The 27,462-nt window shown below is 44.9% G+C and overlaps 1 protein-coding gene across 1 annotated transcript; it reads right to left on the bottom strand.

The window, feature by feature from the left end:
* On the bottom strand, positions 1-27,372 carry LOC125353152 (cartilage associated protein). Its single transcript, XM_048348628.1, has 7 exons — positions 26,871-27,372; positions 17,170-17,319; positions 10,881-11,052; positions 7,368-7,496; positions 2,488-2,633; positions 1,875-1,958; positions 1-585 (listed from the first exon to the last, which is right to left on the bottom strand). The coding sequence occupies exons 1-7, from the start codon at positions 27,339-27,341 to the stop codon at positions 532-534; spliced, it is 1,206 nt and encodes a 401-aa protein (XP_048204585.1). The 5' UTR covers positions 27,342-27,372; the 3' UTR covers positions 1-531.
* Between the last annotated feature and the right edge of the window lie 90 nt (positions 27,373-27,462).

The raw sequence follows: 27,462 nt of genomic DNA, 5'->3' as shown, positions 1-27,462 counted from the left end.
CCTATAGGTTGACTCAGCAAAGACCATCACATGGCTTGGAGAACTTTTACCCTTTGTCTTTTGCCATCTTTCATGGATGAGCAAAAGAAGATTAAAATCTAGAAAAGCAAAGAGATCCAAGGAGGATTTCATAATTGCCATCTTTTAAAAGTATTTTTTCTTATTTAAAAAATAATACTGATTTTTCTCAGGGTGGAGGGTGGGGGAGAGGGGAAGGGAAACAAACCATGGAATACCATTTTCCTACCAAAATGGTGAGAAAGGCATGTAGGGACATGAGAGACAGGTGTGAACAGAGGTAGACAGGTACGAACATGAGACAGGTATGAAGATGGAAAGATGAATGTGAAGAAGGGGAGACAGACATGAACACAGGGAGGGCAGGCTCACCCCTGGTTGCACACAGGGGAAGCAATGAGGGCTTCCCTTACACTGTAGAAAAGTCTCTGAGGTATCAGCACTGTGGGCTGCTGGGAAAGGAGAACAGAGAACATTCCTGAACATTGCGGAGAAGTCCTGGGCTCCTGGGGATCAGGCGGTCTCCTCTAGGTCCAAGAGATCATCCACGTATTCCACAACCTCTCCCTGCAAGAGACAGGGCAACACTGCTGTTGGGTAGGCTGCTTCCATGTCTGCTGGGCTGACACATGTTAGCTCTACTGACCTGATCCCCCTCAGCATCTCCATGTGAGCTCAGTGCTTTTGTTTTGTTTTATGCCAGTTAGAGCTGGAACTCAGAACCTGGGCTTGGTCTCCTTCGCTATTTGCTTTTGTTGTTGTTGTTGTTTCCCCTCAAATCTACTACTCTACCACTTTAGCCACAGCTCTACTTACAGTTTTCTGGTGATTTATTGGAGATAAGAGTCTCATAGACTTTCCTTTCTGGGCTGGCTCTGAACTGTGACCCTCAGATCTCAGCCTCCTGAGTAGCTAGAACTATAGGTATAAACCACTGGTGCCAGGCTGAACTCAGTGTTAGGTGTTCGACACCCCACAAGTGGCCTATATGAAGTAGACAGTCCAGCCTCCCCACCTGGTGCCCCTCATGTGGGCATTCCTACATCCCACCCTCTCTCTCTCCATTCACTGGCAATTCTCTGCTTGACCATCAGATCACACTTCCCAAACCATGGCAACTAGCTTTTTAAGTATCTCACCAGCATTTCTTCCTTCAGGGACTGGCTCCCACAGTGTCCCTGTGACTCTAACAGGTTCAGCTTTAAGGAGACCCAACCCAAAGTGAGGGTGTGACTTTTTTTATTCTTTTAATCATTGTGGGACTTGAACTCAGGGAGCAGGTGCTGTTCCTGAGCTTTTTTTGCTCAAGACTAGTGCTCTACCACTTTGAGCCACAACCCCACTTCCAGTTTTCCAGTGATTAATTGGAGATAAGAGTCTCATGGACTTCCTTGCCCAGGCTGGTTTTGAACCATGATCCTCAGATCTCAGCCTCCTGAGTAGCTAGGATTACAGATGTGAGCTACCCATGCCCAGCAGAGGTGTGACTTAAATGGTAGAGCACCAGTCATGAGTGAAAAAGCCAAGCCAGAGTGCAAGGCCCTAATTCAAACCCTAAATCCAAAGCCCCAGGGTTTCTGGGTGACTCGTGGATTTCTAGAACATCCTTCCCCATACACTTCGCCAGCAGGAAATGTAATTATTATTATTATTATTATTATTTCAGCTGGGCTTCCTAGAAAGCTGTGATTTCCTGTAGCAGAGGTCTGGCTTTCATTAAAACACCCACAGCAAGTGACTTTCTCAAGGTCCCCTTCTGTTTCTTATTTCAGGGACAACTCAGCCTTCAAGTGACGTTAGCAAAGATGTGAGTAACGGTTCCTCTCAGCAGACGTGTGCTAAGCACGGAAGCTTACCTCATCATCATCCATTATATTTTCCTTAGCGAAGTCATACAGCTCTTTCTGGAGTGCAGTCACGTTAAAGAACTGAACGGCTTCCTGTTCAGACATAAACACAGAACTGCTTATATGGCCAGCCTTTAATGTTAGAGTTGGTGGGGGTCAGGGGGTGGGCACGAAATTGGGAATTTCTTTCTGAGATAATGAAAATGTTTGAAATTAGTTGGTGGGAGGGGCTATGAAACTCTGTGAATGTTCTAAGCTACTGATCTGTAAATGTTAAGAAAGGGAATTTTATAGCATATAAATTACATCTCAATTAAAAAATAGTACATGAAACTGGATACTGGTCAGGAGGCTGAGATTTAAAGATCACAGTTTGAAGCCAGACAGGGCAGGAAATTCTGTGAGACTCTTATCCCCAATTAACCACCAAATATCTGGATATGGACGTGTGGCTCAAGTGATAGCGCCATAGCCTTGAGTACAAAAGCTAAGGGACAGTGCTTAGGTCCTGAGTTTAAGCCTTCATTTCTGAACTAGCCCTTTCTGTTAAGGGTTTCCTTAAAGGAAGGATGAGGAGTGCAGGGGAGAGAGGAGCTAGGAGGCCCGGGGCACTGGCTCTCACCGGTCTGGGCTGGAAATGCTCATCAGAGAGGCCCCATTTGTCCCTGTGGTACTGGTAGTACACCAGGTTCTGCTGCATAACCTTGTCGTTCTGGTCAAAGAGCAGGTAGCTGACAGCACACGGGGCAGCGTTCTTGAGGTCATTCACTAGATCCAGGAGAGACGAGGATGGGGAAATGAGTCTTGTTCTCCAACTGGTCCCTCCAGCCACCCTTCCTACAAGCTCTGCTTCCTAGAGAAAAAGATCAGGAACCAGCATCTCCCCCCACCAGCCACCAGAATCAGGGTGGCCAAGTCAGACTAAGCCTCCATGGCCAGTTGGAAACATGGAAGAAGAGCAAGGCACCAATGGCCTACACCTGTAATCCTACCTAGCTACGCAAGAGGCTAAGATCTAAGAACTGGGGTCTCAAAGATAGTGCAGGCAGACAAATCCAAGAGATTCTTTTTTTTTTTTTTTTAAATCTAAGAGATTCTGATCTCCAAATAACCAGCAAAAAGTCAGAAGTGGAGGCATGGTTCAAGGGGTATAGTGTCAGTCTTGATAGAAAAAGTATGAGAACCTGAGTTCAAGGCCCAGTACCAAAAAGAGAGAGACGGAGGGAGGCATAGAAGATACTTGCTAGGCAGATGCTTGGCAGGCATGTCCAGGTGCCTCTCAGGCTCTGGTGTTGTGAGAGACCCTCAGAAAGGACAGTAGCTTTGAGGTCACCTAGTCCTGTCCTCTCCTGGGTACTGGGGCTCCCCCTCCCATCCCATCCCCCTACTTAGGATTACCCCACCCACATCACAGAACATTTGGGTATTTATTCTGGCATGTTCCTCTCCCATTTACAATTTACAAAAGAGGAATGCTTCTGCCAAAACTCTGGTTGGCAGAAGTAATTAGCCTTGGGAATGGGTACATTTTGCCACCCAGTGGCTATTTCCTACCATAACAACCTAAAACCCTGGGAAAGGTTTCAAATGTAAATACAGTAACAAGAAATTTAGTATGACAGAAATCTAACAAGAATTGCAAGATAGGGAATCAGCCCAAATGTCCATCAATGGATGAATGGATCAAGAAAATTCGGAGTATATAAACAGTGGAATTTTGCTCATCTATTGGAAAGAATGATACTGCACCATTAGTAAGGAAATAGAAAGACTTGTAAAAAAAATATTAATTGGCTGGGGATATGGCCTAGTGGCAAGAGAGTTTGCCTGGTATATATGAGGCCCTGGGTTCAATTCCCCAGCACCACATATACAGAAAGCGGCCAGAAGTGGCGCTGTGGCCCAAGTGGCAGAGTGCTAGCCTTGAGCAAAAAAAAGCCAGGGACAGTGCTCAGGCCCTGAGTTCAAGGCCCAGGACTGGCCAAAAAAAAAAATATATATATATATATATACACACACACACACATATATATATATATATATATAATTGAAGTCAGCCAGACCCAGAGAAACGAAGGTTCCATGGTTTCCTTCTTTTGTGGTACATAAAATGTACCTATAAATCTAGAAGTAAACATGTTGGGACAGGCCATACACAAGTGGTTACAGGGTTGGGGATATGGCCCTGGGTTCAATTCCCCGGCACCACATATACAGAAAACGGCCAGAAGTGGCGCTGTGGCTCAATTGGCAGAGTGCTAACCTTGAGCAAAAAGAAGCCAGGGACAGTGCTCAGGCCCTGAGTCCAAGCCCCAGGACTGGCGCAAAAAACAACAACAACAAGTGGTTACAAATGAATTAACCAAAATATAATATAGGCTCTATGGAGAGCTCAAGTAGTATCATCTTTTAGAAAGACCAGGTCAAAGCCCAACAAAATCAACACTAAGAAATGGGTACACCCAAGAGGAGGGGTGAGGCTAAGGGGAGAGAGGTAGATGAATGAAGGGAGGGTGGAGAATGTAGTCAAGAATTCATTATATATACCACAAAATTAAGAAAAGGAAGGGAGTGCCGGTGGCTTACATCTGTAATCCTAGCTACTTAGGAGGCTGAGATCTGAGAATTGCAGTTCAAAGCCAGCCCAGGCAGGAAAGTCCATGAGTCTCCAATTAACCATCAGAAAACCAGAAGTGGTGCTTGACTCAAAGTGGTAGAGTGCTAGCCTTGAGTGTAAAAGCTCAGAGACATAAGATATCATAAGAAATGTACACACTGCCCTACTATGTAACTGCACCCTCTTTGCACAACACCTTGTAAAAAAATTTATGTCCAATTAATAAAAAAAAAATTAAAAAAAAGCTCAGAGACAGTGCCCTGGACCTGAGTTCAAGTCCCACAACCAACCAAAACAAAAACAAAAACAAAAACAAAAAAAGGAGTTCAAAACAGGGAAGACAGAGTGGTTCACACCTGTTTTCCTACCAATCAGGAGGCTGAGATAGGACAATCTCGTTTTGAAGCCAGCCTGGGCAGAAAAGTCCCCATGAAACTCTTTTTTTTTTTTTTTTTTGTCCAGTCCTAGGCCGTGAACTCAGGGCCTGAGCACTGTCCCTGGCTATTTTTGCTCAAGGCTAGCACTCTGCCACTTGAGCCACAGCGCCACTTCTGGCCATTTTCTGTATATGTGGTGCTGAGGAATCGAACCCAGGGCCTCATGTATACGAGGCAAGCACTCTTGCCACTAGGCCATATTCCCAGCCCCCCCATGAAACTCTTATCTCCAATTACCCACTCAAAAAATGGAAGTGGCGCTGTGGGTCAAGTGGTGGAGTGCTAGCCTTGAGCACAAAGAGGCTCAAGGACAAGGCCCAGGCCCCGAGTTCAAGCCCCATAACCAACAAAAAAAACAACAACACAAAAACAAAAAAACACCACAGGGAAGGCTTAGAGGAGGCCAGTTTCCAGAAGTGAATTACTTACTGTGTTTACTGATAGCCCTGGAAAGCAAGAGCTCCCCAAAGAATAGCAGGGAAAGCTGGAGATTTTGTTCCACCTGTGTTACAAGCCTCTGCCAGTTTCTAATCTACAGGCCAATCTCAGAGCAGGTGAGTATTTCAGAGAAAGGGAGCTGTGGGGCCCAGATATGTCTGCAACACTCCCACTTGTTGGCAGCATGTGTGTGTGTGTGTGTGTGTGTGTGTGTGTGTGTGTGTGTCTGTGTGTGTGTGTGTCTGTGTGTGTGTGTGTCTAAGTACTAAGGCTTGAATCCAGGTCCTGATCACTGTCCCTGAACTTTTCCACTCAGGGTTGACATGCTATCAATAAGCCACAGTTCCACTTCCAACATTTTGGTGGTGACTAATTGGAGATAAGAATCTCATGGACTGCCTAGCTTTGAACCTTAATCCTCAGATCTTAGTTTCCTGAGTAGCTAGGATTACAGGCATGAGCCACGTATCTGGCATTGTCTATAACACTTCTATACTTCTGCTACTTGTTCAGCAAAACCAAGCCTCAGAGACTATTCTATAACATACAAGCACACATTATACTTTTTTTTTCTATTTGAACCTTCAGGAAGCAGTGCTTTCTGTGTCCAGGGGAAAACCAAAGAGTAAGTGGCTGTTGTTGCAGGAAGAAGGAACTAAATGAGGAACAAAATACGTCCAGTTTGAAGAAGGTTCTAGAAGCTCAAGTAACCTCTCCCTACTTGCAGGGCCTCTCTCAGAGGCATCTCCTCTAGCCAGAGCCATGACAGCATTAGACCCTGGCCCTTCTTATGAGGACAGGGCAGTTCCTGATATATTTGTCCATGATAACCCTCCTGCTTACAGCAAGACAGGCAAGGAACATGTTGCTCAAGCAGCACTGGGCACAGTGCATGATGGGAGGTAAGCAAGGCTCTGAGCTACCTCCTCTTCTCCATTTACTCCACTCTGTCCACTGGCAACATTCTCATTCAAATGGAACAGGGCTCTCACAGTTTACAAAGTAAAGCCAATGCCAGGCACTAGTGGGCTCATGCCTATCCTAGTTACTCAGGAGACTGAGACCTGAGAATCATGGTTCAAGGACAGCCTGGGCAGGAAAGTCCGTGACCCTTTTTTTTTTTTTTGGTGGGGGGGGGCAGTCCTGGGCCTTGAACTCAGGGCCTGAGCACTGTCCCTGGCTTGTTTTTGCTCAAGGCTAGCACTCAGCCACTTGAGCCACAGTGCCACTTCTGGCCTTTTCTATATATGTGGTGCTAAGGAATTGAACCCAGGGCTTCATGTATATGAGGCAAGCACTCTTGCCATATTCCCAGCCCGCACCCCCAGCCCCGGCCCCATGAGACTCTTATCTCCAAGTAACCACCAGAAAACTGGAAATGGAACTGTGGCTCAAAGTGGTAGAGTGCTAGCTTTGAGCAAAAGAACTCAAGGACAGAGCCCAGACCCTGAGTTCAACACCCATGACCAAAAAAATTAAAAATCTAGTAGATCTATAGCTCAAGTAGTAAGGTACTAGCCTTGAGTGAAAAAGCTAAGAGACAATGCCTAGGCTCTGAGTTCAAACCTCAGTACCAACCAACCGCCCCCCCCCCCCCCCGCCACACACACACAAAGTATAGCCAATGCTGGGAAGTGGGACAATGACAATGCAGCCTCACCCAGCATGCTATGCTGTGGCTGTGTGTGAATAGCCCAAACATTTCATACCTATGAACTCAATCCTCGTGACAATCTGAAGTAAACACTATTATTTCTATTGTGCAGACAAGTAAACTGAAGTGCATAGAAGCTAGAAAGTGACAGAGCTTAAGTTCAAATCCAGCATTGTAGCCCCAGTGTCTATGCCTGAATCCCGAGCCTTGCTGCCTTTTCATATACAGTAGAGCCCCAGGGTTGTCAACCAACATGACCTTCATGGACTCTCTTGGCCACCATACAACTTTATCAATGCAGAAGCTGAGTCACCATTGGATTCAAAACTTTATACACAATTCCACAGATTACTTACATTTGTAATAAGCAAACTGCAAATAATGATACATAGTCGCCACAAATTTCTCCACTGGATAGCCACCTATAACTGGGGTGAGGTTCTCTTCACATTGTATTTTGCATTGCAGAACTTCAATATAATGATCTGTAAACATATACAAAATTTCAAAGCTGTGCATTCATTGCTTTCTGTCTCAACTTTTTTTTCTGGTAGAGCTGGAGATAGACCCAGGGTTTCATACATGCTAGTCAAGTGCTATACCACTGAGATACATCCTCAGCCCCGCTGCTTTCTCTGTGAGTGTGTGTGTGTGTGTGTGTGTGTGTGTGTGTGTGCATGCATGTGTGTGCCAGTCCTAGGGCTTGAACTCAGAGCCTGGGCCATGTCCCTAAGCTTTTTTTGCTCAAGGGTAATGCTCTACCACTTGAGACACAGCTCTACTCCTGTATTTTTTTTTTACAATTAATTGGAGATAAGGGTCTCATGTACTTTCTTGCCCAAGCTGGCTTTGAACCATGAGTTTCAGATCACAGCCTCCTGAGTAGCTAGCGTTACAGGCATGAACCACCAGCACCTGGATCCCATTGCTTTCTTAATCCAGTACTTCTGTCACTGAGGCATGATGAGTTATACAGGTCTCTAGACATTCACACACAGAGAGACCAAAGGAGGAAACTCTTAACAGGAACGCAAAGGTACAATGCCTATGTGCATCTGATCATATAAAATAATATTTATTGAAATTAACTCCAAAAAATGGATACAATAGGATTTTCTTTTTGTCTTGTTTGTTCATTCATAAGTCTTTAGGAGGACTAAAATGGAAAGACAAAGGGTGAACAAATGTAGCAGTGGTGCTCACTAGACACTATGTTGAAAATGAACTATACAACTTGTGGGTGGGAATGGGAGGGGAAAACTGGGAGAGAGCAAGGGAAAGGATGACACTGTCCAAAAGAAATGTACTCTTTACCTGACTATATATGGTACTTCTGTCTCTCCTATAAATTATCAAGTAAAAGAAAAGAATATTTGCAACTTTCAGCCTGTCACTGGAGGCTTACACTTATAATCCTAACTACTCAGATCAGGGTTAAAGCTAGAATGGGCAAAAAATGTCTTCAAAATTCTATTTCCAATTAACCAACAAAATGTAAGACTGGAAGCATGAAACAAATGATAGAGCACCAGCCACGTGTGGAAAAACCCAAAACTGAAGGTGCTCAGTTCAAGCCCTAGTACTGGCAAAAAAAAAAAGTACAGAGGAACAGAGGTATTGGCATGGCTCAAGTGATAGAGCATCTGCCTAGCAAGCACAAGCCCTAAGGTTCAATTTCCAGTATCATCACAAAAAAAAAGGAAGGAAAAGAATGAAAAAAGAAAAAAAGTATAGAGGACTCAGGGAAATGGAAGTATAATTGGCAAAAATCAAGATTGAGAATCTCTGCTGGATACGAGTGGCTCATGCCTATAAATCTAGCTACTTAGGAGGCTAAGATTTAAGGAGCATGGTTCAAAGCCAGCTGGGCAGGAAAATCCATAGACTCTGATCTCCAACTAACTACCATAAAACTAGAAGTGGTGCTGTGGTTCAAAGTAGTAAAGAGCTATCCTTGGGTCAAAGAGCCCAGGGACAGTGCCCAGACTTGAATTCAAGCCCCACAACGGACAAAAAAAAAAATTGTCACAAATATGAATACACTTTGAATACATTATACTAAGTTTAATAAATCGATCACAAATAGACAAATACTCTGTGATTCCACTTAATGTTATATATCATTCTGGAGTAGTGAGATCCATAGCGACAGAAAATACAAGGGTAGCTACCAGGAAAGAAAGGCATTATTGTTTTACAAGTAGAGTTTTAGTACAGAAAGATGAAAAGACTCTCGCTTCAAATGGTAGTGGTACAGGCACTTGTGCCCTCAGTATCACTAGACTGTGCATGTAAAGACAGCTTAATGAGCTGAGTGCTGGTAGCTCACCTCCTGCCCTTCAGGAGGTTGAGATCTGAGGTTCGAACACCCAAAAGACTCTTACCTCCACTTAACAAGCAAAATATTGCAAGTTGAAGCATGGCTGAAGGGGTAGAGCACCAGTCTTGAGCTAAGAGTCAAGTAAAAGTTTGAAGCCCTGAGAGCAACCCTAGTGCACACATGCATAAAAGGCTTGAAGCTGGGCACCCATGGTTCATGCCTGTAACCTTAGCTATTCAGGAGAGTGAGATCTGAGGATCATGGTTCTAAGCCAGCCTGGACAGGAAAGTCTGTGACTCTTATCTCCAATTAACCACTAGAAAACCAAAAGTGGCACTGTGGTTCAAAGTGGTAGAACACTAGCCTTGACCACAAAGAGAGCTCAGGGACAGTGCCCAAGACCTGAGTTCAAGTCCCAGGAATGGAAAAAAAGAAAAAACATCTGAATGGCAAATGTCACATTATGTATATTCTACTATATAAAAGTTTAAAAAGCTAATCAGTTGCAATGTGCAAACTTTATTTTGATCTGGACTCAAACAACTGGTAATTTAAAGGCATGTACAGCTATTATTGGCATTTCAGAGATAATGTAGACATAGGTATTAGTTAAGTTCAAATAATTATTGTTAAAATTCTTTTTAACACATCCAGGAACCAGAGGATCACATTTAAAATCCTAGCTACTTGGAAGGCTGAGAATGGGAGGATGATGGTCTGATGGAAGCATGGACAGAAAAATCTGCAGGACTCCTTCTCAACCAGTAGCTTGATACAGTGGTTCACACCTGTCATCCTAAACCACATGGAAGCTGAGATTGGATGCTAGCTGTTCCCAGGCCAGCCTGAGCAGGAGAACCCACAGATTCCAACTCAATGGAGGGAGGCTGGAGGTAGTGGCAAGTGTCTGTCATACTAAAGTACATAGAAGGGGCTAGGAATGTGGCCTAGTGGTAAAGTGCTTGCCTAGCATACATGAAGCCCAGGGTTTAATTCCTCAGCACCCACATATACAGAAAAAGCCAGAAGTGGAGCTGTGGTTTAAGTGGTAGAGTGCCAGCCTTGAGCAAAAAGAAGCCAGGGACAGTGCTCAGGTCCTGAGTCCAAGGCCCAAGACTGGCAAAAGAAATAAAATTTAAAAAATAAATAAAGTACATGGAAGGCTGAGATTGGGAGTATCTGAAGTTCCAGAAAAGTCTTTCCTGCCCAGGCTGGTTTTCCTGCCCAGGCTTGATCCTCAGATCACATATGAGCCACCAGTGTCCAACTTCCATTTTTATTTTTCTAAAAGCCTCAGGGAAGTATAATAAAGCAGGACTGACACTGGGACTTCTCTGTAGGCCTGGGCTAGCATGTCTTGTGAGGTGCTTCACCAGAAAGCCCTGCCAAGTCATAGGCTCATCTAGATTGGTGTCCACTACCAGAGTTACAAATCCCTCAGAGGCCACTCACAGCACTGGGTAGGCATCTAGACAGAAAGCAGACATCGAGGAAGCCACCCATAATGGTGACCGTGACATCGACTCCAGGACCCAACCCACCAACCAACCTGCTATGGAAAGGTAGAAATCCTTAAATTCCTTGATCTCCCTGGAACCCTCACAGGCTGCAAGACATTCATAAAAGGCTTTGAAGAAGTCGGGAAGCGCTAGCTCCATGTCTGTGATGGACGTTCTCCAGTTCTCACCATTGTAAGCTCGCACTGCTCGGATGAACAGGGTCTGAAAAGCAAAGAGAGCCTTCAGAGTTTATCCTGGGCAGGAAAGAAGGCAGACACATCCCCTCAAAAGGAATCAGGAAGCCAAGTGCTGGTGGATCACACCTGTCATTCGAGCTACATAGGAGGCTGAGATCAGGAGGATCACACTCCTAGCCTAGCATAGCCTGAAAAGTCCAAGAGACTACCTCAGTAGAAGAAGTGAGACATGAAGATTCACTTTTCATCCCAGCTATGAGGGAAAGCCTAAAATAAGCAGACTATGGTCTAGATTTGGTCAGAAAGCAAAATCCTATCCCCCAAACAATCAGCCAAATAACTAAAAGGCTGGAAGTGTGGCTCAAGTGGGGCTTGCCTTGCAAGTACAAGGCCCTGAGTGCAAACCCCAGTAATAGCAAAAAATAAAAAGGAATAAAGACTATCTCCAAACTACTCTCCCCAGTCCAGAAGGAGGATTAAGGATAAAGCCAAGTAGCAACTGCTTTATATTTAGGTTTTTCTATACTTATTCAATTTAATTTAAAAAGTAGCTGATGCTGATAACAAAATCAAATTCAAATCAAGGGAAAGGTGTCAGAGATCAGATCAGAAGCTGCCAGGAGTGAGGGCAGGGACAAAGGCACAACTGTCAAGGGACAGGAGGGAACTTGTCAGAAGGAATGAAACTATTCCTTATCTTGAGCTGGGCAGTGGTGGCTCAGCCTGTAATCCTAGGTACTCAAGAGGAAGCTGAGATCTGAGGATGTAGTTCAAAGCCAACATGGGCAGGAAAATCTGTGAGACTCTTATCTCCAATTAAACACCAGAAAACCAGAAGTGGCGCTGTGTCTTCAATGGTAGAACACTAGCCTTGAGCTGAAGAGCTCAGGGACAGCGCCCAAGCCCAGAGTTCAAGCCCCATAACAGACAAAAAAGAAAAAAATACATATATAGGTATACGCCTTATCCTGTTCTTAGAGACAGTCAGTAATCTGCTTATGTTTGTCACAAGTAATTGAAGTGCTTAATTAATAGTGAAATACAACTGATTTAAAATATGGAGTTTAAATGTAAGGCAGCACTGGGAACTGAGCTTTTTATACCTGTAATCCTAGCTACTCAAGTGGTTGAGCTCTGAGGATCTCAGTTCTAAGCTAGCCTGAGCAGGAAAGTCTGTGAGACTATTTCCAATTAACCACCTTAAAAAAAAAAAAAAAAAAAGGTTGGGCTGGGTACTAATGACTCACATCTGTAATCTTACCAGGTCAGAAGCCTAAGTTTGTTTTTTGTCTGTCATAGGGGCCTGAACTCTGGGCCTGGGCACTGTCCCTGAGCTCTTCAGCTCAAGGCTAGCGTTGTACTACTAGAGCCACAGCGCCAATTCTGGTTTTCTGGTGGTTATTTGGAGATAAGAGTCTCATGGACTCTCCTGCCCATGCTGGCTTTGAACTGTGATCCTCAGATCTCAGCTTCCTAAGTACCTAGGATTACAGGCATGAGCCACCAGCACCTGGCCAGGATTCTGAGTTTTGAGGAATGAAGTTTAAAGCCAGCCAGAGCAGGAAAGTCTGGAAGACTCTTGTCTCCAATTACACACACACACACACACACACACACACACACACACACACACACACACACACGTGCGCGCGCGCGCTGGAAATGGAGCTATAGTTCAAATGTGGTAGAGCATTAGCCTGGAGAGGAAAAGCTAAAGGAGAGCACCCAGGCTCTGAGTTCAAGCCACACAAACAAACAAGTTAATAAATAAGTAAATGCCAAGCAACTGGTTTTTGCAGAAGCAGCGGCAAAATGGAAGGCTAACCTGGCTTCAAAGTACAATCTTTCTACTTCTACCTTCCATGTAGCTGGCACTACAGGTGCCACACTCCTGGCTTACACTCTTTGCTTTAAGATATAGTCTCTACTCAAGAGGCTGGGATCTGAGTATTGTGGTTTGAAGCCAGGCTGGGAAGGGGACTCCTATCTCTAAACTAAAAAAAAAAAAAAATGCTGAAAATAGAACTGTGGCTCAAGTGGTAGAGCACTAGCCTTGAGAAGAAAAGCTCAGGGACAGCACCCAGGCCCTCAGTTCAAACCCCAATACTGGCACAGAAAAAATAAAATGTGGTCTTGCCAGGCACTGGTGGCTCACACCTATAATCCTCACTACTGAAAAGGTTGAGATCTGAGAACTGTAGTTCAAAGCCAAAAGAAAATCTGTAAGACTCTTCCCTCCAATTAACCACCAAAAAGTTGGAAATGGAACTTTAGCTCAAGTGGTAGAGTACTAGCCTTGAGCAAAAAAATTCAGGGACAGTTCCTAAGCCCTGAGTTTAAGCCCCAGGAATGGCATTAAAAAAAGGAGAAAGAAGAAAAGAAGCAAGAGGGCTGGGAATGTGGCTTAATGGTAAAGTGCTTGCTTTGCATGCATGGGTTTGATTCCTCAGTACCACATAAACAGAAAAGGCTGGAAGTGGTGCTGTGGCTCAAGAGGTAGAGTGCTAGCCTTGAGCAAAAGAAGCCAGGGACAGTGCCCAAGCCCCAGGACTGGCAAACAAAAAGCAGAGTTCTGCATCCACTTTCACAAGGACAGGACACAGCAATAAAGTGATACTTTTGAAACAGATCATCCTGGGCAGACATTAAATCTGCAGCACCTAGGGCCTCCCAGCATCCAAAACTATGAGCAATAAATTTCTGCTGTTTATAAATTACTTATTCTAAGGTATTTTGTTATGACAACCCAAACTGGCTGTGACCCACCCCTGAGACTGTTTTGTTGGTGTTGGTTCTGGGGCTTGAACTCTGGGCCTGGGCACTGTGCCTGAGCTCTTCAGCTCAAGGTTATTGCACTACTTTCACCAGAGACTTTTATTTACACACACACACATACACACACAAAACTGGAAGTGGAGCTGTGACTCAAATGGTAGAACACTAGCCTTGAGCACAAAAAGTTCAGGGACAATGCCTAAGCCTGTGAAAAAATTGTCTTTTCTATCAAAGTGTGTGGCTTTAAAGTTCCTACTTTGTCCCCGTGACTTGGCTTTTTTTTTTTTTGCTCATCCTGGGCCTGGGCACTGTCTCTGAGCTTCTTTTGCTCAAGGCCAGAACTCTACCACTTGAGCCACAGTGCCACTTCCAGCTTTTTCTGTGAGGAATCAAACCCAGGGCTTCATGCATGCTAGGCAAGCACTCCACCACTAAGCCACATTCCCAGCCTGACTGGCTCTTGTTAAGGAATAAGGATAAGGAAGGGTTTTCAAAATGTAAGGTTTTGTCTTACACTTGTTTCTTTTCAACACGGAATTAAAACATAGTTCCGACTGTTCAAGAAATAGTCCAGGGTGTGGGAATATTTTGAGGATTACTTGTGTACTGTTAACTTTATACATTTTACCCTATTTAAATTAACCAGTCACAAGCAGATTGTGAACCTGGGCTTAACCAATCTGAGAAGGACAGGCCTGCTGCACTAAGGATAAATAGGGGAGCAGCCTGCCTGCTCTGTGTGCTTGCTTGCCAGATTTTTGGTTGCTGGTGGACTCTTCTGCAAAAGTAAATTTTGCCTTGCCTAAGGCAGTTCTTTATTTTCCTGTCTATGGTTGTGAGGAAGTGATGAAGATAATTAATCTGTTGCTATGCTAGCTTTCAACAACAAAGTATTGCTAATACTGTTTTGTAGTGTTCAATGTAAAACTTTTCTTTTACTGTTCTGTAGTGTTCAATGTAAAACTTTTCTGAAGCTAGCCCCCACTGTGAAGTTATGTAGTTGTATTTACCCAACTTGCTTTGAACTTATTTTCCTCTGTATTGATCACACCTGTAACACCCCTCCTGGAGCGTTTCAACCTGTTTTGCCACCTGACAGATGATTTCCAGTGAAGGTCAAGACATCCTGACCTATTTGTTGTGACTGACACTTCTCTGAAGGTAAGCAAGGAGCCACTATAGTTAAGCTAAAGGGAAAATTCCTGTAGTTTTTTTTTTTTTTTTGGGGGGGGGGGTTTCTAAGCAGCCTTCTGAGATGGCCCAGAACTACATCTTGAGATCCCGACCTGCAGTCCTGGTGCACCAATACTTTCTCGCTCAATAAAATCCTTTTTAATTTTTCTAATCTGAGTGTCTCATTGCCTGTTGATCTGTGGACCCCACAACAGAGACTCCAGTGATTCTTGAAGACTGTATTTATAACATGCCCCAGGACTGGCAATAAAGAACAACAGCAAAATAAAACAACAAAAAGATATGGTCTCATTAAACTTTGGCTCAGCTAGCCTTTGGATCCCTCAGCTTCTTGACTAGCTAAGGTTACAAAATCAGGCTGCCTCACCTGACTAAAAGTTCATGTCGAATGCTCAAAAGCCAGTCATTTCAATTGCTATGGTCATCGTATAAATTTTCTGTTACCCTGCCCCCTGCCCTGCCCCTATTTAAGCCTCGATCAGCACAGCTGCCAGGATGCCATGCCATGCAAACATCTCCACGTTCGCGTCCTATCTCCTGGCCCTTCTCCAGTCACAATGGTGTTCCACTTCAGTTCTCTTCCCGTCCTATCTCCTGGCCCTTCACCAGTCACAATGGTGTTCCACTTCAGTTCTCCATTGGAGCTGAACTGGTTTGTTGGTATTGTTTTTGTTCTTTCTTTCCTCTCTGGCCTGTTTTCTTTGTTAAGTGCATTTGTGGGCTGCAGGAGGACTTCGTAACAATTGGCTGCCTTCCGACTGATAAAGACTCCAAGATTTGATCCTTTAACGAAATGCAAATAAAAACAACCCTGAGATACCACCTCACCCCAGTTAGAATGGCCTATACTCTGAACTCAGGAAACAACAAATGCTGCAGGGGCTGTGGGGAAAGATGAACCCGTCTTCATTGTTGGTGGGAGTGAAAATTAGTACAAACACTTTGGAGAACAGTATGGAGGTTTCTCAAAAAGCTCAATATAGACCTACCCTATGACCCAGCCATACCACTCCTAGGCATCTATCCTAAACAGCAAACCCCAAGATATCAAAAGGACATTTGTACTTCCATGTTTATCGCAGCACAATTCACAATAGCCAAAATTTGGAAACAACCCAGATGCCCCTCCACAGACGAATGGATCCAAAAAATATGGTACTTATACACAATGGAATACTACATAGCGATTAGGAATGGTGAAATATTGTTATTCGCAGGGAAATGGTCAGAACTCGAACAAATAATGTTGAGTGAGACAAGCCTAGAACACAGAAAACAAAGGGGCATGATCTCCCTGATATATGACTGTTAACAAAGGGAGACAGAGAGACAGTAGAGACCAAGTCTGTGAACACTGTATATGTGCTTGATACATTGTATATTGCATATGGGTCTACTGACCTAGACAAGGGATGGAAAAACAGGTTGTAAGATATCACAAGAAATGTACACACTGCCCTACTATGTAACTGCACCCTCTTTGCACAACACCTTGTAAAAAAATTTATGTTCAATTAATAATTAAAAAAAATTTTAAAAAAAAGACATTTGTACTTCCATGTTTATCGCGGCACAATTCACAATGGCCAAAATATGGAAACAACCCAGATGCCCCTCTACAGATGAATGGATCCAAAAAAATATGGTACTTATACACAATGGAATACTACATAGCGATTAGGAATGGTGAAATATTGTTATTCGCAGGGAAATGGTCAGAACTCGAACAAATAATGTTGAGTGAGACAAGCCCAGAACACAGAAAACAAAGGGGCATGATCTCCCTGATATATGACTGTTAACAAAGGGAGATGGAGAGACAGTAGAGACCAAGTCTGTGAATACTATATATGTTCTTGATACATTGTATATTGTATATATGTCTACCTGACCTAGACAAGGGATAGAAAAACAGGACGTAAGATATCACAAGAAATGTACACACTGCCCTACTATGTAACTGTACCCTTTTTGCACAACACCTTGTAAAAAAATTTATGTTCAATTAATAAACAAATTAAAAAAAAGATTTGATCCTTTAAAATGTGGCTTCTCTGATTTATCACCTTATTACAATGTCACCAAAAACAAAGACACTAGCACTCTCCTATGCCCGTAGCTATTCACTGAAACACCAACAATAAGCATATTTCACTAACTGCTGTGTATATACCTCATATGATTTGGTTTCCAGGTCCTTAATGTAATCCTCAGCACCAGGCAAGGTTTTGTAATATGCCATATTCCTCTTCATCATCTCATCATCAGGATGCTTCAGGAGAAAGGTGTGCGCAGCTGCGATGGCTTTCGGAAGATTATTTGCCTAGGTTGAAACAAGAGTGATAACAGCTACTTGATGGATGCTGCATCAATGCATTTTATTAAATCAAATGTCTTTTCAGTATCTCTGCCCAAACAGCCCTTCATTAATTTTATGTCCCCAAACAATGTTCTGGCTAATGTTCAGTTATTTGTAGGGCCAGTCAAGACCGGGTCCAGCCATTCTGGAGGAGCATTTGTCCCCTGAAGGTATGTCCCCTAAAGTTAACTAGATGTCCTCCCCAAGCCGTTCCCTCTCGGCTATCTTCCCTGGGGACATTTTGGTCGCCCAGAGGCTGCCTTGTGTGGGCCTTTACAACCTACTTTCTTGTCCTCTGGCCTCCCAATGAGGAAACAGGGGAGACGATAAGGGAGGCAGCTGGTTGGGGCAGTTCACCACTAGGCTCCCTGCCAGCACCTTAGATCTTAAGATAGTCTGACCTCTCCAGATAGCTCCTTCTCCCAGGTGCCAGAAATTGCTCCATGTTTGCCCTAGGGGACTACTGTTCCTAGGGTGTCCACACTCCCACACCTTTGTAAACAACTACCTTAGCCAAGTGCTCTCCCACTCTGAGTGACTGTGTGACTTTTCTGTCAGAACTCTGACAAATACCTTTTCTAAAACATCTCTAAAACAAACTATGTTCAATTCTGTTGTTCAAAGCTGGTGCTCTATCACTTGAGTCACCTATCTAGTCCAGCTTTTTTTTCCTGGTTAATTTAAGATAGAGTCTCTTTGCACTATTCTGCCAAAGCTGGTTTTGAATCACAATCCTCAAATCTCAGCCTCCTGTAACCCCTGTGTTCTGTCTCTCCAACTTTTTTTGCATGTGGGGGAGGGGGGCTTGTCATGGAGTTTGAACTCAGGGCCTCGGTGTTGTTTTTGAGCTCTTTAGCTCAAGGTTGGCATTTCCACATGAGCCACAGTGCCACTTTGGGTTTTCTTGTAGTTAACTGAAGATAAGAATCTCACCAACTTTCTTGCCCAGGCTGGCTTTGAACCACAATCCTCAGATCTCAGGCTCTTTAGCTAGGATGACAGGCGTGAGCCACTGGCGCCTGGCTCCCCAGTTCTTACACCTCCCTGTGTCTACATCTCCCATCAGACTTGGATCCTTGGAGGGCCCAACTATGCCTTACTCACGTCTTCATTCCTGGTGCCTGGCAATCTTGGGACAATGAAGGATATGCTAAGTATCGATGACTCAACGACATTAGGACATGACTACCTAGCATCTTATAAAGTTAATTCCTGTTTGATCCCATTCTCTTCTGCTTTTTGAAATAGTGGCCAGCCAATTCTAAGTTTTTCTTCCTTGGGGGAAGTAAGTGCAGTCAAAATAAACAAGTAAGCCAGGTGCTAATGACTCTAGTTCCTCTATATCCTAGCTACTCAAGAGGCTGAGATCTGAGGATTGCAGTTCAAAGGCAGCCCAGGCAGGAAAGTCTGTGAGACTCTTATTGAGGCAGAATATATAAGGGAAAATCAGGCAGTGTAAACAGTTGCCAGAATTAAAAAACAAAAAAAACAAAAACTCAAGCTTAAAGCTAATATGGGAGATAGTCATCCATCTATTTCCCTTAAGATTAAGGGACCAAAGTCATTTTAGGGGAAAATGAGGCAAGATAAAGTAGGAAAAATGAGGCCTGGTAAAGGTATCTCAGAAACAAGGTAGTTAAAAACAGAAGCACTATCTTTGCTCCTAAGAGAGACAACAGGTAGCTTTCGTTATCTCAAGGTTAAATGTGTTTTATGACAGGATACATTCCTACCTGGAAGAAACATCCAAAAATTCAGAAGGCATTGTACCAGGAGTGATTAGAGCAAAGATAAACACCTATCACAAAGTCAGACTCGGTGTCTTCATCATACAAATACCCCTAATACCAAACAGCTGTCACCCTCTGAGCACACCCACTCTGTTAGTGCGCCTCCTCCTTTCTGCTTGCCTGTCTGCTTTTTGCCTGTTTGCTTGCCTGCTTGCTTACTCACTCAATAAAGCTCAGCCAAGTTTTCTTACCATTGTGATTTGTCCAGGAATTCTTTTGTTTTTTTCTGAACTCGGCCTGGACACTGTTCCTTGTCTCCTTTTGTTCAAGGACAGCACTCTACCACTTGAGCCACGGCGCCACTTCTGGCATTTTCTGTGATTAATTGGAGATAAGAGTCTTACTAACTTTCCTACCAGGGTTGGCTTCAAAGCATGATTCTCAGATCTCAGCCTCCTGAGTAACTGGGATTATAGGCCAGAGCCCCCAATGCCCAGCCAGAAATTCTTATTCTGTGATCAAAGTCGAGGACCCTAAGTGAAGAGTCCCTACTTTTAGACAGAAATTTCACAAACCCTCACCTGTATCTGGTGACATTATAAACCACCCAAAACAGCCAGAAGTGGAGCACTGGCACAAGTGGTAGCTAAAAGAAGCCCAAGACCAGCACTAAAAACAAACAACACTCCAAACACTGATGGCTCACACAAAAAAGTGGCTCTTGGGCTGGGAATATGGCCTAGTGGCAAGAGTGCTTGTCTCGTATACATGAAGCCCTGGGTTCGATTCCCCAGTACCACATAGTATAGAAAATGGCCAGAAGTGGCGCTGTGGCTCAAGTGGTAGAGTGCTAGCTTTGAGTAAAAAGAAGCCAGGGACAGTGCTCAGGCCCTGAGTCCAAGGCCCAGGACTGGCAAAAAAAAAAAAAAAAGTGGCTCTTCCTTTGAGAGAACCCACACTCTATTAGGGTGTGTCTTTGCCTTTCTAATTGTCTTGTCTGTTTACTTGCTTGTTTGTTTGCTTGCTTACTCTATAAAACTCTGCCAAGTTTTCCTACCATTAATAATTTTAAAAAGAAAAAAACAACAGAAATTACCCATATGACTGACAAACGCCTGTGTTCGTGACAGGGCCTAGCAGGTTTGAGGAAAGGAGGAACTTGGCTATAGAAAGGCAGAGAAAAGCTAACTGGCAGGAGAAAGAAGAAGAAACAGGGAAACCCTCTGACTGACAAATAAGCTCCCCAACTCCAGGATCTACAGGCACAGCCAGGTCCAGAGCCCTGGGAACTTAGGACTAGCCTTGGTCAGTCTGAGGATAGGTGTGTTGTGGGTGAGCTTACAGGGGCAGAGATGCAGAAGCCTCCCCCTGAGACACGCCTCCACCCTGCACCACCTAGCAGGCGGAAGGGCCATTACTGGACATGCATGGAAAGAGTCCCTTGACCAATCCCCAGGGACATTCTGCAGCAGGAATTAGGGAGTAAGATTTGGAGAAAATAAAGGCATATATGGGACACTCCAAATGTCTGAGAATCACAGGGTAGCACACATCTGTACCAAAATGTCCCTGAATTGGAGCCAAGCCATCCCTGAGACAATGGTGGCTACCTGTTGGGAGTAGTGGTGGGAGATAAGGGCAGACTCCCAGATACAGAGGCTGGCCCCCAGGAATGGCCATGAATGGCCTGCAGCTAGCAGTCCTGACACTGAAAGAACCTGCAGCATGCTCTCCATTCCACCAGTTACATGAGGGCCAGGGAAAGGAGAAGGTGCTCTTTTTTTTGTGTGTGTCAGTCCTGGAGCATGAACTCAGGACCTAGGCACTGTCCCTGAGCTTCTTTTGCTCAAGGCTAGCACTCTACCACTTGAGCCACAGTGTGCCACTTCCAGCTTTTTCTGTTTCTATGTGGTACTGAGGAACCAAACCCTGAGCTTCAGGCATGCCAGGCAAGCACTTCACCACTAAGCCACATTCCCAGTCCCAGGAGGAAGCTTTCTAATTAGTTTTGTTCTCAGAAGAGCATTTAGAAAGAGCACACAGTAGACTTTTTAAGGTCCCTAACTTAGAATTTGATTTTTGCAAATTTTCCTAGGGAAGAAATGGTAATTTTATTTGTTTCAGTTTGGACTCTGCCAGCTGAGATATGGCAACACAGAGTTAGCTGCAACCACCCATATGAAAGACCCTGGGTGACTTTTGGAGAAGGTAATAGATATACCCACACAATCACAGGTTCTAGAAGATGCCATCTGACATGCTGGATAAGCTGCCCTAAATTAGCCTTAGCTTATCCAAGCAAGAGGAAGGGGTAAAGGGTAAGAAAGAGTGGGAAGCCAACCAGTTCTATCCAGCTCAGGGACAGCACACATTAACACTCTTCACCCACGTTTTATGTGGCTTAAGAGAAAGAGGTCACAGCTAGTGATGGGGACCTAAAACAGGCTGGTGACAAGACCCTTGGCGATCCCAATAGCATGGCCTTTTCTTTTTCCTTTTTTTTTTCTGTAGGTCATAGGGCTTGAACTCAAGACCTACGAGCTGTCCCTGAACTCTTCTGCTCAGGACTAGCACTCTACCACTTTGAGCCACAGCTCTACTTCCAGTTGACTTGTTGGTTGGAGATCAGAGTCCCTTGGGTACTTTTCTGCCTGGGCTGACTTTGAACCCCTTTCCTCATATCTCAGTCTCCTGAATAGATAGGACTACAAGTGTAAGCTACTGGTGTCTGGCTTGGTCTTTTTGTTCTAAGATCACACACTTTGGAGCTTTCTTACCTCACTCTGGCAGTCAAAATTCCCAATCAGCCGGGTGCCAGTAATAGTTCACACCTGCAATTCTACCTACTGAGGAGACTGAGATCTTTGAATCAAGGTTCAAAGGCAGCACAGGCAGGAAAGTCTGTGAGGCTCTTATCTCCAATTAACCACCAAAAACTGGAAATGGCACTGTGGCTCAAAGTGATAGAGAGTGCTAGTCTAGAGCAAAAGAAGCTCAGGGACAGTGCCCAAGCCTTGAGTTCAAACCCCAGAACCAGCACACACCATAACACACATACACATACAACCATGCCTTAAGGTCATGTAGAGTTCAATATTATCCTTCTTATATCACTTCCTTAGCTTCACCTGTACATTAAGAGAAGCAGAGCTTCTACTAGGCTATATATAGGCCTTAAAATTAAATGCCCTTTATGACTATGTGGCTTAATTTTGGTTTAGGCTCTATTTTCCAAACAAAAATTAAGATAGTTGTTCTAGCTTTAAAAAAAAAAAAAAAAACAACTGAGCTTGAGGCTGGGAATATGGTTTAGTGGTAGAGTGCTTGTCTAGCATGCATGAAATCCTGGGTTCGATTCCTCAGTACCACATAAACAGAAAGCAAGCACCTGGACTTGCAAAAAAAAAAATGAGCTTGAATGGGAGACAAATCAAATATGTACTCAATTGGGAAAATTGACATGAGTGGAGGTAAGAGGGGTGACACTGAACAGCCAGGCGCAGGTGGCTCACACCTATAATTCTAGCTAACTAAAATCTGAGGATAGCAATTCAAAGCCAGCATTAGTAGGAAAGTCTGACTCATCCCTACCCACCAAAAACCTGGAAGTAGGGCTGCGGCTCAAGTGATAGCATACCAGCCTTGAGTGAAAAAGCTGAACAAAAATGTGAGGTGGTCAGGTGCTGATGGCTCATGTCTGTAATCCTAGCTACTCAGGAAGTTGGGATCTGAGAGTCACAGTTGAAAGTCAGCTCAGGCAGGAAAATCCATAAGATTCTTGTTTGTTTGTTTGTTTGTTTGACCAGTCCTGGGCCTTGGACTCGGCCTGAGCACTGTCCCTGGCTTCTTCCAGCTCAAGGATAGCACTCTGCCAACTGAGCCACAGCGCCCCTTCTGGCCGTTTTCCATATATGTGGTGCTGGGGACTCGAACCCAGAGCTTCATGTGTAGGAGGCAAGCACTCTTGCCACTAGGCCATATTCCCAGCCCCAAGATTCTTATTTCCAATTAACCACTAGAAAACCAAAAGTGGCACTGTGGCTCAGAATGGTAGAACATTGGCCTTGAGTAAAAAAGCTCAGGGACAGGGCCAGGCCCTGAGTTCATGCCCCATAACTGACAGAAGAAAAAAAAAAAAAAAGAAAAAGAAAAAGTGAGGTGGGTGATGTCCCAAAAGAAATGCTTGCCTCGTATACATGAGGCCCTGGGTTTGATTCCCCAGCACCACATATACAGAAAACAGCCAGAAGTGGCGCTGTGGCTCAGGTGGCAGAGTGCTAGCCTTGAGCAAAAAGAAGCCAGGGACAGTGCTCAGGCCCTGAGTCCAAGGCCCAGGACTGGCAAAAAAAAAAAAAGAAATGTACTTTTTACCTGACTTATGAAACTGTAACCCTTCTGTACATCACCTTTACAACAATAATTTTTTAAAACTTTTTAAAAAGGGGTGAGGCCTTGAGTTCAAGCTCCAGTACCAGCAAAAAAAAAAGGGGGGGGACATATAAATGCAATATTACATTATAACCCATTGGTACAACCATTTGAATATCTAAAAATAATAATTTAAAAAATGGGCTTGGGCTGGGAATATGGCTTAGCGGCAGAGTGCTAGCCTTGCATGCATGAAGCCTGGGGTTCAATTCCTCAGCACCACATAAACAGAAAAAGCTGGAAGTGGCACGGTGGCTCAAGAGGTAGAGTACTAGCTTTGAGAAAAAAGGAAATCAGGGACAGTGCTCAGGCCCTGAGTCCAAGCCCCAGGACTGGCAAAAAATAAAATAAAATAAAATAAAATAAAATGGGCTTGTATGAGCCTATCCTCATTTTAGAATTATTTTTATTTTTATTTTTTGCCAGTCCTGGGGCTTGAACTCTGGGCCTGGGCACTGTCCCTGAGCTTTGTTCCTCAAGGAGAGTGCTCTACCTCTTGAGCCACAGTACCACCTCTGACTATTTTGTTTTGTTTTGTTTTTGAGTAGGTTTTTTTTTTTTTAATTTTTATTGTCAAACTGATGTACAGAGAGGTTACAGTTTCATACGTTAGGCATTGGATACATTTCTTAACTGTTTTTGAGTAGTTTATTAGAGATAAGAGTCTCATGGAGTTTCTTGTCCAGGATGGATTCAAACCACAATCCTGAAATTTTTCAGCCCCCTGAATAGCTTGGATTACAGGTGTGCACCACCCGCACCCAGCAACATTTTGGAATTTTATTAGGTCTCATCTCCCAGTTGTACTTTAAAGCTGTTCCTTTTTTATTGCTAGGACCAATATTCATAACCTGGTACTTTCTTTATATACAACTACTAATTTTTTTTGTTTGTTTTGTTTTGTTTTGTTTTGCCAGTCCTGGGGCTTGAACTCAGGGCCTGAGCACTGTCCCTGGCTTCTTTTTGCTCAAGGCTAGCACTCTACCACTTGAGCCACAGCGCCACTTCTGGCTTCTTCTATGTATGTGGTGCTGAGGAATTGAACCCAGGGCTTCATGTATACGAGGCAAGCACTCTACCACTAGGCCACATTACCAGTCCACAACTACTAATTTTTTACAACTGCATATAAAGAAAATAATGGGGGCTGGGGATATGGCCTAGTGGCAGGAGTGCTTGCCTCGTATACATGAGGCCCTGGGTTCGATTCCCCAGCACCACATATACACAAAATGGCCAGAAGGGGCGCTGTGGCTCAAGTGGCAGGGTGCTAGCCTTGAGCAAGAAGAAGCCAGGGACAGTGCTCAGGCCCTGAGTCCAAGCCCCAGGACTGGCCAAAAAAAAAAAAAAAAAAAGAAAATAATGGGGCATATAATATATAGCTTTTATATATAGAAATAACCCTACTTCCAGGGAGGGAGGTATATAATTTCATTGCTCAGGTAGTCTTAAGATTCAAAACAAGGGGCTGGGAATATAGCCTAGTGGTAAAGTGCTCGCCTCGTATACATGAAGCCCTGGGTTCGATTCCCCAGCACCACATATATAGAAAAAAGCCAGAAGTGGCGCTGTAGCTCAAGAGGTAAAGTGCTAGCCTTGAGCAAAAAGCCAGGGATAGTGCAAAACAAAATAGAGGGGCTGGGAATATGGCCTAGTGGCAAGAATGCTTGCCTTGTATACATGAAGCCCTTGGTTCGATTCCACAGCACCACATATAAAGGCCAGAAGTGGCACTGTGGCTCAAATGGCAGAGTGCTAGCCTTGAGCAAAAAGAAGCCAGGGACAGTGCTCAGGCCCTGAGTTCAAGCTCCAGGACTGGCAAATAAATAAATTAATTTAAAAAACCAAGAAAACAAAATAAAAATAGCAAAAAAAAAAATCCCCCTTTATGTTCAGAGTCTGGAATATGTCATAAATCTATTTCTTGCTGCCATCAAAGTGTAATATATTATTCCCTAAGAAATATTTTTCAATCAGAAAAAGCCGAACTGGGCTTTGTGTGGAATCTCTCTTGGCTAAACCCTGTGAATACCCACCAAACTAGCAGAAAATTCGGTATTCAGCTTGTAGACTGAGGAGTTGAAGGACTGAGAATTTCAATTTATGACTATTTTTAGGGCCAACATCCAAAGGAGACAATAAACTATGTTAAATTCTTCTTCTTCCTCTTCTTCATCGCCAGTCCTGGGGCTTGAACTCAGGGCCTCTGGGCACAGTCCCTGAGCTTCTTTTGTTCAAGGCTAGCACTCTACCACTCTGTGGTCTTTTTCTGTTTATGTGGTACTGAGTAATCAAACCTAGGGCTTCATGCATGCTAGGCAAGCACTCTACCACTAAGCCACATTCCAAGCCTCCTATGTTAAATTCTAAGGGGGGTGCTGGTGGCTCAAGCCTGTAATTCTAGCTACTTAGGAGGCTGAGATCTGAAGATCATGGTTCAAAGTCTGCTGGATCAGGTAAGTCCATGAGACTCTTTATCTCCAATAAACTACCACTCCAATTAACTACCAGAAAATTGGATGTGGCACTGTGGCTCAAAGTGGTAAAGCAAAAGAGCTCAGAGGCAGCGCCCAGACCCTGAGTTCAAGGCCCAGGACTGGCTAATAATAATAATTATTATAATAGTGTTAAATTCTAAACAAAAAAGTGCTAGGACCCAGATGAGTCACGGTCACACCCTCTTCCAGAATGTGTCCTGAGTTCCTACCTCCCGATGGCTTTAAAGTGCACTTTGGACTCCTCCAATCCTCTGAGCTTTATTATCCAGATTCCTCCAATCCTCTTAACTTTATTATCCAAAGCCCTAACACAGTTGATGAAAGACAATTTAAATGGTCCGTAAAAAAAAAAAAAAGACCTCAAAGGACAGGCAACGATTATCAGAGGCGCTTTGTTGGGCTCAGTATACCTACCTACTCTTTACCTTAGAACAAGGCTTCAAGGAGGGATTTTCATTTCTACTTTGAAGATTTTAAGAGGCAGGATACAGAGACCAGTGAGCCTTGGATCCAGAGGGCAGTGGAACACCGCCAGTAGGCGGAGAGGACCCGCCCTGGGGGCGGAGCCAGGGATGAGTCCAAGGGGCGGGGCAAGACCCAGGATGGACTCAGGGTATGGAGGGGGTGTGCCCAGGAGGGGCGGGGCCCCATGGGGGCAGGGCCTCTATGGCTTAGATGTCCTGGCCTGGGGGCGCGGTCTAGGGCAGCGCAGACCCAGGGAGCCTCAGGTCCAGGCCTAAGTGGGCGTGCCCTTCACGAGGGCGTGGCCTTTGTGGGCAGGGAGGGGCCGGGCCATGCTCCGGTCTGGGGCGGGGCCCGAGAGAGTCCCGGACGCCAGGGCGGGGCGGGGCCGACTTGCCTTGAAGTAGGCGAACTGCAGAAACTTGTAAGGCTCGCGGCGCTGGAATTCCGCCAGCACTTCGCGGCTGGGCTGCGACTGGCGGAAGGCGGGCAGGCCTTGCTTGCAGCGCTTGAGGCAGTGCGCGCGGCGCAGCAGGCCCCCGAAGAGGCGCAGCTCCGGGTAGCGGGCGAGGCCCGCGGCCGACTCGGGCTGGGGCACCGAGCTGCAGTTGCGGTGGCAGAAGGCCTCGCTGTCGCGCAGCAGGCGGTGCAGCCGCAGGCTGATCTCCAGGTAGCCCACGCTCTCAGCCCAGTGCTCGCCGCCGTACTGGTCCAGCGCGTGCCGGTAGGCCGACTCGAGCGGCATCAGCTCGTCCCGGGGGAAGCTGCGGAAGCTGTAGTGCTCGTACTGGGCGTGCGCGGGGCGCAGCGCGTACCCGGCACACAGCAGCGCTAGCAGCGCTACGGCTTCCCGGGACCACGGCTCCATCGTGCCGGGCGGAAGGAAGGAGGAAGGGAGGAAGCGAGGGAAAGGAAGAAGGACCGCGCAACGCGGCAGGCCCGGAGTTTGGGAGGCGGGGACGGGAGTTCGGGCCCGCCCTGTCCGGCCG

The sequence above is a fragment of the Perognathus longimembris genome, chromosome 6 (genome assembly GCF_023159225.1).
Source record: "Perognathus longimembris pacificus isolate PPM17 chromosome 6, ASM2315922v1, whole genome shotgun sequence".
Lineage (NCBI taxonomy): Eukaryota > Metazoa > Chordata > Mammalia > Rodentia > Heteromyidae > Perognathus > Perognathus longimembris.
The sequence above is the reverse complement of the archived record's forward strand: the minus strand, read 5'-3'. Positions and strand labels throughout refer to the sequence as shown.

What these genes read in the sequence shown, in the direction of transcription:
- LOC125353152 (XM_048348628.1), bottom strand. Translation starts at nt 27,341, where the DNA reads ATGGAGCCGTGGTCCCGGGAAGCCGTAGCGCTGCTAGCGCTGCTGTGT. An exon ending in TGCAGTTCGCCTACTTCAAG is followed by an intron (nt 17,320 to 26,870) that starts GCAAGTCGGCCC and finishes GTTTCAACCTAG; the next exon opens with GCAAATAATCTTCCGAAAGC. An exon ending in TTTCTACCTTTCCATAGCAG is followed by an intron (nt 7,497 to 10,880) that starts GTTGGTTGGTGG and finishes ATATGTTTACAG; the next exon opens with ATCATTATATTGAAGTTCTG.